Raw genomic sequence first — 9,330 nt, 5'->3', positions numbered from 1 at the left:
CGATCTTCTCAGCTGTTCTAACTCCATTGCTAACGCGCTCCTCTTGTTAATGCCCTCTCCCACCGTACTAGGGAACCCGATCACACTGCCGGTATAACCGATCATACTACCGGTATGAACGATCACTCCAATATGTCCGGTTAGCCTATCGTACACGAAAACCACTTAAAAATAATTTCAGAAGAAGACCTATTGCATAATACCTTCAACTCTATCAAATTTGTATTATAAAGTTCCAATATACCATACTTTGGTATTTTCTTTTTCTAAGTGAACAGTTTAATATAAATTAATATATACAATCATATGTAAATAATAAAAATAAAAATTATAGCAGTGCTCTATAAAATTGGTATGATGGGCACTGAGTAGGATGTGCGCTAAATCTCATCAAATAATTATGTTAAAACATGTATTATAATATTTTATTTTAAAACATTTTGGAAAAAACGAGTATCCCGATAATATCCAGTTTTTTTGTCACTCAGATTCCTTTTGGGCCCAATTTTCTTTCACGAAGGGTCGTTCTCTCTTCCCCTTTTTTTCTCTTCTCTTCGCAGCCGCACCGCATCGCGTCGCATCGCTTATTCGATTGCGTTGCCTCTCGCGCTTTCACTTTTAATATCCAATTTCATCACCTTCATCGCATCGGTAAGCCTTTTCAATCTCCCTATCAATCTTCAACGCCTCTTCCGAAATTTCTAGGGTTTCGATTCTAATCCTCTTTTTTCCTTCTAACTTTATTTCAACCCATAGTGTTTCTATTTTGCCTTGTCTCGTGATCTCCAATCGCTTTCAGATCTTTCACGATTTCTTCTTTAGTTTTGAAATTCCACGTATTTGTTGTGTTTTGGGTTTAGGGTTCTATAAAACAAAAAAGAAAAAAATAAAAAGAAAAAATACAAAGTCGTTCCGAAGGGGGATTAGGGTTTTCCCTTGTGATTCACTCATTTAGGTAGCTAGAGATATATGGCGGATGGGAGACATGGCGGTTACCGCGAAAACGACTTCAGAGAGCGCGAATCGAAACTCGAAGGTTCTAGACGCGGGTTTGCCAATTCGAAAGAGGATTACGATCGTGTTAGGAATGGTGGCGGTGATGTTGTGAGGGGAGGGTCCAGGGACAGGGTTAGGGTGAGGCAGAGGGATATTAAGGAGAGGGAGGGTGTTAATGGCGGGTACCGATCATCTTCGAGTAGGAGTGACTCTGGCAGCAGTGGCCTTGGTCCTCGCCGATGTGGTTTCTCTGTCAAAGCAATGGATAGAGAGCCTGGTGAGCTTTCCAGTGAGAGCGGTTCTGATGATGCAATTGAATCAGAATCTAGGGCGAAAGAGTCCGAGGTTTCCATGTTGGAAGAAACAAAAACTCGATCCCCACCGGTGCCGGAGAGGAAAAGAAAATTCTCGCCCATAGTGTGGGATCAGGATGACAAAGATGTCAGTGAGTCATCCAGAGTTAGGGTTTCTGCTTCTACAGTGGTGACAGCAGCTCTTCCTCCTCCGCCTCCATTGCCAAAGGTATTCCATCAGTCACAGTCCCCAAATGCTCCAAATGGTGTTGTACAAATACATCCTGTCAAGAACAAGGACACCGAGGATCTCCAGTTGAATGCAGCATCTAAGATTACCTTGCCCTCTCCTTCCGGTTTGCATTCATCACCTCCGAAAGGGAGGTGGGGTAATGATCAGGAAGCTGATCATCTAGAAGGTGAAGTTTATGTTCCAGCTCGCAATATATCGTCTTCAAGATGGGCAGCTGGAGATAACTCTCCTGGTGATGAGGGTGAGATCCTCAATGATGAGGAGATGCCCAAACGAAGGAGGAAGGTGTCTCCTGAGTTCTTGGATGGCAGACTAAGGAACAAGTTATTGAGCCCTGTGGAATCCAAGATTGAAGGTATTGAAGGAGCTAGAGCCAGATCATCTGAATCTGAAGAAAGAGGTGTCCGTGGAAGAACTTCCAGCAGTGATGATCATCCTGGTATGGAGTCAGAGAAGGATGACTTCATGGATGTTGACCCTCAGGGTGGGAAAAGTGAAACCAGTGTCAGTCACTCGGAAACGGAATATGAAGATGAAGACGATGGTAGGGAGACTCCAGAACCTCCTTCTCCACCTCAAAGAACTGTCAACATGCTTCAGGGTTGTAGAAGTGTTGATGAGTTTGAGAGACTTAACAAGATAGATGAAGGAACATATGGTGTTGTATATAGGGCTAGGGATAAAAAGACTGGAGAAATTGTAGCATTGAAGAAGGTCAAGATGGAGAAGGAAAAGGAGGGCTTCCCACTGACTTCTCTTAGGGAAATAAATATTCTTCTTTCTTTTCACCACCCATCCATAGTTGATGTTAAAGAAGTAGTGGTAGGAAGTAGCCTTGATAGTATTTTCATGGTCATGGAATATATGGAGCATGACCTTAAAGGACTAATGGAAGCAATGAAGCAACCTTTCAGCCAGAGTGAAGTGAAGTGCTTGATGATCCAGCTTTTAGAAGGTGTGAAGTATCTTCATGACAACTGGGTGCTTCATAGGGATTTAAAGACTTCAAATCTGCTTTTAAATAATAGGGGTGAGCTCAAAATTTGTGATTTTGGCTTGGCCCGTCAGTATGGGAGTCCTTTAAAGCCATATACACACCTGGTGGTTACTCTTTGGTACAGGTAAATGCTAATCTGCTTATATGTGCTATTTGATTCTCTTTTATTTTTCTGTATGTGTGTATTTACATCACAGGCTATTTGGTATTTTACATTCTTGGGTATAGTTTGTTGTTTTCTGACGAATTTTGGAACCGTATAGCGATGCTGTCATGTTCAATAATTGTAATTAAACTAGTATCTGTTTGAAGCTATTATTAGTATGCAACGATGTAGCCTAATAGTTTCTACTTTAGGTCTATATTTATGTTCTCATCCATCCTTTTTATGCAGCAGTAATGCTTTTACATGGGTGCATTGTCTGTCATCACATATTTGTTGCACTTGCCTTCATTTTACTATTTTATCTCAATGTGTTTGACTACATCCTCTAGCAGAAATGAGGTCATTGCCTAATTGTTGTCTATATGTTTCTCAGGGCACCTGAACTCCTTCTGGGGTCAAAACAGTATTCAACAGCTATAGACATGTGGTCTCTAGGCTGTATAATGGCTGAGCTATTATCTAAGGAACCACTGTTTAATGGGAGAACGGAGTTTGACCAACTTGACAAGGTATGATAATGTTATTTTCCTTACATCGGATATATTCTTGCATCATTATTCTCTTTCCTTGTAACCTATGGTTTCTTGCACTTAACTACTTTGTGGTTGTTTTACAATTTTGATTTCTGTTATTCTTGTAGATTTTTCGGATTCTGGGCACCCCTAATGAAGCAATATGGCCTGGTTTCTCAAAATTACCTGGAGTCAAGGTCAATTTTGTCAAACACCAGTAAGTGCTTACGATTTCCTTTATTAAGAAAATCACTGTTTGATTATATTGTGCTTATGTTTTGCCACTGTTTTCCCAGGCTTCCAGCTTTGGGTGGTTCTGGTCTGACTATCTGGCCTCCCTTGGTGACTTGACTGTTGAACAACTTTTCTATTTTGTATTAACAGTCGGAATGTTCATTTCAGGTACAACCTCTTGCGGAAAAAGTTTCCGGCCACATCATTCACTGGATCTCCTGTTCTTTCTGATTCAGGATTTGATTTGCTGAACAAACTTCTAACATATGACCCTGACAAGGTAAAGGTTACATGTGATACACAATTTAATTTGGTAATAAATATTTGTGTGAATATTAAGATAAGACACTATTTTGTGCAGCGGATCACTGCTGAAGCTGCTCTAAATCATGAGTGGTTCCGCGAGGTCCCTCTTCCCAAAAGTAAAGAATTCATGCCTACATTTCCTGCTCAACACGCTCAGGACAGGTATTTTAACCCAATAGGAAATCCTGAAGCAGTTCTTTTATACCAAAAACGTTATGTAACTGTTTTATATTCTTGACAAAGGAGGAAAGTTGTGTAAAATATTGTCACCAATTTTCAGTTTTGACAAGTTTTCACAATTTCTTCATATGAATAGGCGTGTACGGAGAATATACAAGAGTCCAGATCCTTTAGAGGAGCAGCGCCGGAAGGAGTTGCAGCAGGGTGAATCGGGAACTGGTGGAATTTTCGGCTAAGAATGGTGCTTGCTAAGGCTGTGTCTCAATAACCATTCTGAAACTGCTGAATGTTTTAGTGTTTGAGGTGAGGGTATGCACTGAATGGAAGTTGGAAGCATGTTTGTTAGACGATCACTCGTGCTGTTTTCTAACAGGAACATTTTGTTTTAGCGAAGATGTATTCTTTTACCTCCCTGGCAACCAGATTTATTTCAGGTTAATATTCTTGATGCTTGATCATTATATAGAAATGCATCTGGGACATAGCTTGCTGCTCAAGGTGTGGCATTATTGGCTTCTAAATTTAGGAATTGTCAGTGTCTGCTGAAACTTTGTAACATATTTCCATTGGCATATTTGTAAACAAATTTTATCTGGTTTTGAGTATTAAAGCACTGGATTTTCTAGCCGCTATCTCTTTTCTTTATATTTTAATATTCACATTGTGTTTGCAAGAGATGGTTGGTGTGAAGTGCAAGCGGACCTTCTGTGCATCTTTCCAAAGAAATTGGGTGACGTTATGCATTAAAAGGTAATGCATTCCTTTGATATCTTGGATATTAAGGAATGAGGATATGTTTTTATGTGTGAGAGAGACAGTATCTCTAGAATTTGAAGCTATTCTAGTTCTTTGACTGATTTTTAATGTTAGTATTGTTTTTTTGGATAGTGGGGGTGTGTTGGTGTTGATGGAGGGTTTAGAATACTTAGTTCTGTTTATGTTCATCTTACTGCTACCTGCACAAATTATTGGTGTATATTATATAGATCAGCAATGGAATCAATTATGAAGGACTTTCCCAAATCTAACTTTTGTGGATGAAATGATCTAGTATGAATTATTTTATTGTGGATTCAACAATTTTAAGTAGAATCAATGATAATTTTTTTTTTTTTTTGATTTGAAGTGGCTGTGACCTATTATTTATATGAGGACAATGACTAATTATTAGAAGGAAATATTCTATTCTATATTTTTATGGGTCCGAAGTAATGGATTTATTATAGAAGAATTTATTTGCTGGGATAGGTGAATGTTTCCAATTCTTGTATCTAAGTGAATTGAATTACCAAAAATTTTATGGGTTCCTGTGCTTGACGTGTAGGCCATGATGGGATATTTTTGCATTAACTTCGTTTATGAGCTATTGTAATTCTATTTGAACTTAGTTAACACTAAGCCATAATAAAAGTGAAAAACAGGTCTAGATTTTTCCATCATTCCTACTGCTTAGAAATCATCCCCTAACAATGTTTTCTGATGTTTACAGCTGTGTTTGAAAACATTTTTGTGCTCTTGTTCTGAACAGGCGCATTCTTGTATTAACATTTTTACACCAATTGTATTGAGGCAAGATCAAATTGTCAAATAAGTTTTTTACTGGATGCTTATTACTTTATTTTAAGCCTATTTTCTCCCCTTTTCAAACATTTTATTTTTCATCTTCCCCATGATAAGGAAATAAACAACTAATTTTCAGCTTTACATCCCTCTAGTGTTTGCTCACATGCGTCAATTCAAGAAGTGGAAAGTTAGCAAAAAAATTATCTTATTATCATATCAGTACAAGAATTTTTTATGATATTTGTCTGCAAATGTCACTGCAGTATCAAGTATCAAAGCAAGCAGGTTGAGGAGGTTACCAGTATATCTTAAAGTATAGAACTTCAATTAGTTGTTCCTTCAGTCTCTCTAGAGGTACAAAGCAAAACTTGGTTTGATATAATGTGTTTTCCGTTTTGTGTTTATAGATTTCTAAGATCTGAATTATTTACTTTTATTGTGCTCCAGTAATTACTTGATTCTTAGTATCAATAATATGGTCCCCCTCATCCATCCTTCTCCTAGAATGCGATGTATGGTAGATTATAACATTGAATTATTCACTGACTTCCTCGATGTCATGCTAAATTTATTGTAAAGTGTTTTGATTGAATTATGTTTAGGAGCAAGTACTCAGGTGTGTTTTGTGGAGAAATGGAGAGTTTATCTTGCAGTGGTCCTAGATAATTTAAATATAAGATGGTCTCTAAATCCTTAGTCGCTTTATACAAAAGTTTCCTTTAAGTACTTCTATTCCTATACTCATGCACTACATTACATTGTGGCAGTTTGAAATGAATTTTGCCAGCGGAAATTTGATCTAATAGCTATCTGTTATCTGAGTTTTCTTAATATTCCAATGTTCCAGTACCCATTAGAGGGTAGTCAACATGAAATCAATTTTTCTAGCGGAAATTTAATCTGATGGCTAACAGTTGTCTGAGATTTCTTAATGTTCAATACCTTTGAAAGGGTTGTCAAGTTTACTTTATCCTATTCAACAACAATTCCCCACTTGTTTACATTCCCTTGTTTTATTTATTTTTTCATTAACATTGTGGGTGTTTTTCTTTTTAAAAATTTCTTTTTAAGACGAGAACCTTCTACTGTGGTTGCATGATTTCTGCTTGAATTGATGCATTTGCAATGCTTATAGTATATTTGATAATTCTATTAATTGGTACAGCTGGGTGATTGGGTTGCTAAGAGATGTAAAGCATCCACTTCCCATTCAACACAATTTACTGGATTTCATCACTGGATGGCTAATGCTGTAAGCATAAGCTGTATTTTGTTTTATTTTAATTGGCTGAAGGCAGGTTTTGGTATGAAATATTAGGTTTGTCTTAGTGTGGATGGGTTTGTATTTCATATGTTGCCATGTCCACAAATCATTTATCTATTGTGTAGATCTTGTTAAATAAGATTTGGATTATGTCGAAGGATTGGAAAATGGTATTGTGAATTAACAGTTTTTGTGGATCCTTGGTTGGAATGGGAATAAAGGTGGGGAAAGGCATTGAATTTCGTGGATACTCCTAAACTTAGGTACACTACAATAGTACACATCGATGACATTGAACTAAATCTTAGCGCAGACCTTGAATTTGACAGGTAGAGAAAAATAAAAATTGCTTGAACAGTCTTTGCATTGTTATAGTTAGAGAAAAATTGAGCAGGAAACGGGGAATACAAAATAACATGATTCACAGGCAAGAGTGGAAGCTAGGACTGCTAAGTACCTAGAAGGCGGGGGTTGGATGGATGGGAAAAACGGTGAAAAAAATGCAACGTCTCATGATGTATGGGATTTGCATCCCTCCCAGCAACCTTAGGGTTCGAATTTTGTTGATATTTTAACGGATCTACGTTAGCTCACTGGGAACCTAAACTAGGTAAATCCTCTACTTTTTTCTTATTTTAAAGTGTAATTGCTTGTTTCTAGTGTTATGGATTGTCAGAACTTGGCTTGTGGTAATTTTTCCATTTCAAACTCCTTATTTTTGTTTGATCAAACGATCTCCTAATTATTTAATTGTTGGTGACAACTCTAAATCGGTTAAGTAAAATCATTTTCCTATCGAAAATCTTCAACGCTGAATGATAATAAAGTAAAACGTCTCGCTAAAATCGTGAAAGCGCATTAGCAAATTATAGAACGGTTCTATTGCATTAACCATTTGCTTTTAATTTTTTTTATTTCCTATCTAGAGGCTAGTTAGCATTTGTTAAAATTGAATTTATCATTCTATTAATGTTTTAAAGCTGACATCTAGTAAGGTTTTTTATTTGAGAATTGAAATCTTTTTTGGGGAAAATATGTTTGACTAATGGACAATGATTTTGAAGACGGTTTGGTATTTGCATTATGGATTTGATACTATGGTATTATGAAATTAAATAGTAAACTAAAACTGTAATCCTAAACATTTATACACACTTTGTTTTGTTCTATGTACTATCACTTGAGTATATTTTTTAGTAAGGCAGCATAAGAATGTTTAAAAATTAGTAATCATCATTAGTCTTCTGTAGAATAAAAGGACTCATGTCTATTGTTATCGTTGTGACAGAATATTAATATAATTGTATACTATACTTATGTAAAATGGTTCTCTCAAGTTAAAGATGTAATTGTTTAACAGGTGTCCGAAATGCTTAGTTCTTAAAGATTACATAACACTCGTCTTGAAAGGTGATATAAAACACTGAATCGAAATGAAATAATTCGTTGACAATAGCTTTTCGCTGTTAAGAGCTGTGTCCACTAGGGTTATTCACTGTTATCTGCTTGTGTTTTTCTTTTAGCACAAGTTTCACTTTTATACACCTTATATGCAATGTTATATGCTTGTGTTTTTCTTGAAGCACAAGTAATTTGTAAAATAAAAATTATAAAAAATACAGGAATAATTTAATTACTTAAAAGATAAGTATCTATAGACTTATTAGTTAAATTTGATCAAAAGTACAATGTATCACTAGATTTACTATTTACTTACTGAATTGTTACTATACATTGGTGGTAACATGTATAAACGTTATTCGAACTTTCCCTTAAATTAAATCATAAACTTAAATATTTATCCTGAAATCCCTTCTGCTATATTTGACTGTTTTGACCGTTGTGACTGTATTTGATTTGTATTTTGGGAGATGAATTCATATTCGCCACCAGTCAATAAACAGATGCTTTGAGTCTGGATACGGATTAAAGTTTTTATTGCTGGAGGGTGAATTTCTTCCTGCACCCCCATTTTTCTTCATGCACCCGATTATTGTTAGAATACACCAGATGGGACTGTATTGAGTGTTGTTATTGGCTGCTGGTTGTTGTTGTAGGTGGTGGTGATTGGTGAGGTAATAGTTATAGGGAATGAGTGTTTGAGTGTTACTGTAATTTGTTAGTGGTGGTGGTGGGTGATGGCACGTCTCCAATGTGTTTTTGGATAATTTCATTTAAGTTGTGGATTATGATGGCCACAACTGAAGTCACAATCGGAACTGTTTTATTTGAATTTCATACATTTTTTTACTGTACACTCCGTAAAACATAAATATATATATTTTGGATAATATAATTTGAAATACATTTGTATTTTGAATGCACAATCTAATTTACAATTTTTTATTTATATTTCAGATTATTGTTTTAGAAAGTATTTTGGATTTGAGAATACTTTTCAGAAACTACAATTCAAAATGCAAAAATATTATTAATGTCGGATTGTGTGTTCTAAAAAAGACAATTTTGAATCCGGAAATAACTATTGAAATACAATTCAAAATGTATTTTTAAAAGTTCTAAATTAAGTATTGGAGAAAATATTCCTAAATCTAAAAACATTCAA

The 9,330-nt window shown here is 35.9% G+C and overlaps 1 protein-coding gene across 10 annotated transcripts; it reads left to right on the top strand.

Moving 5' to 3' along the window:
• Nucleotides 1-474: 474 nt before the first annotated feature.
• On the top strand, nucleotides 475-9,019 carry LOC106768287 (cyclin-dependent kinase G-2). Of its 10 annotated transcripts, none has more exons than XR_002668523.1 (10): nucleotides 475-2,663; nucleotides 3,079-3,214; nucleotides 3,346-3,434; nucleotides 3,620-3,731; nucleotides 3,813-3,919; nucleotides 4,074-4,371; nucleotides 4,612-4,687; nucleotides 5,764-5,854; nucleotides 6,666-6,752; nucleotides 8,822-9,019. XR_002668523.1 is itself a non-coding variant. In XM_014653344.2 (6 exons), exons 1-6 carry the CDS (start codon nucleotides 970-972, stop codon nucleotides 4,171-4,173), a joined length of 2,238 nt encoding a protein of 745 aa, XP_014508830.1. In that variant the 5' UTR covers nucleotides 475-969; the 3' UTR covers nucleotides 4,174-4,569. The 10 variants fall into 10 exon arrangements, 3 of the variants coding, with proteins under 3 accessions (XP_014508830.1, XP_014508831.1, XP_022638952.1); XR_002668524.1 differs by lacking the exon at nucleotides 8,822-9,019 and having other exon boundaries at nucleotides 475-651; nucleotides 861-2,663; nucleotides 6,666-7,014; XR_002668527.1 differs by lacking the exon at nucleotides 8,822-9,019 and having other exon boundaries at nucleotides 4,074-4,240; nucleotides 4,332-4,371; nucleotides 6,666-7,014.
• The last annotated feature ends 311 nt before the right edge of the window (nucleotides 9,020-9,330 follow it).

Source organism: Vigna radiata, chromosome 7, assembly GCF_000741045.1.
Source record: "Vigna radiata var. radiata cultivar VC1973A chromosome 7, Vradiata_ver6, whole genome shotgun sequence".
NCBI lineage: Eukaryota > Viridiplantae > Streptophyta > Magnoliopsida > Fabales > Fabaceae > Vigna > Vigna radiata.
This window is presented reverse-complemented; position numbering and strand designations above follow the sequence as displayed.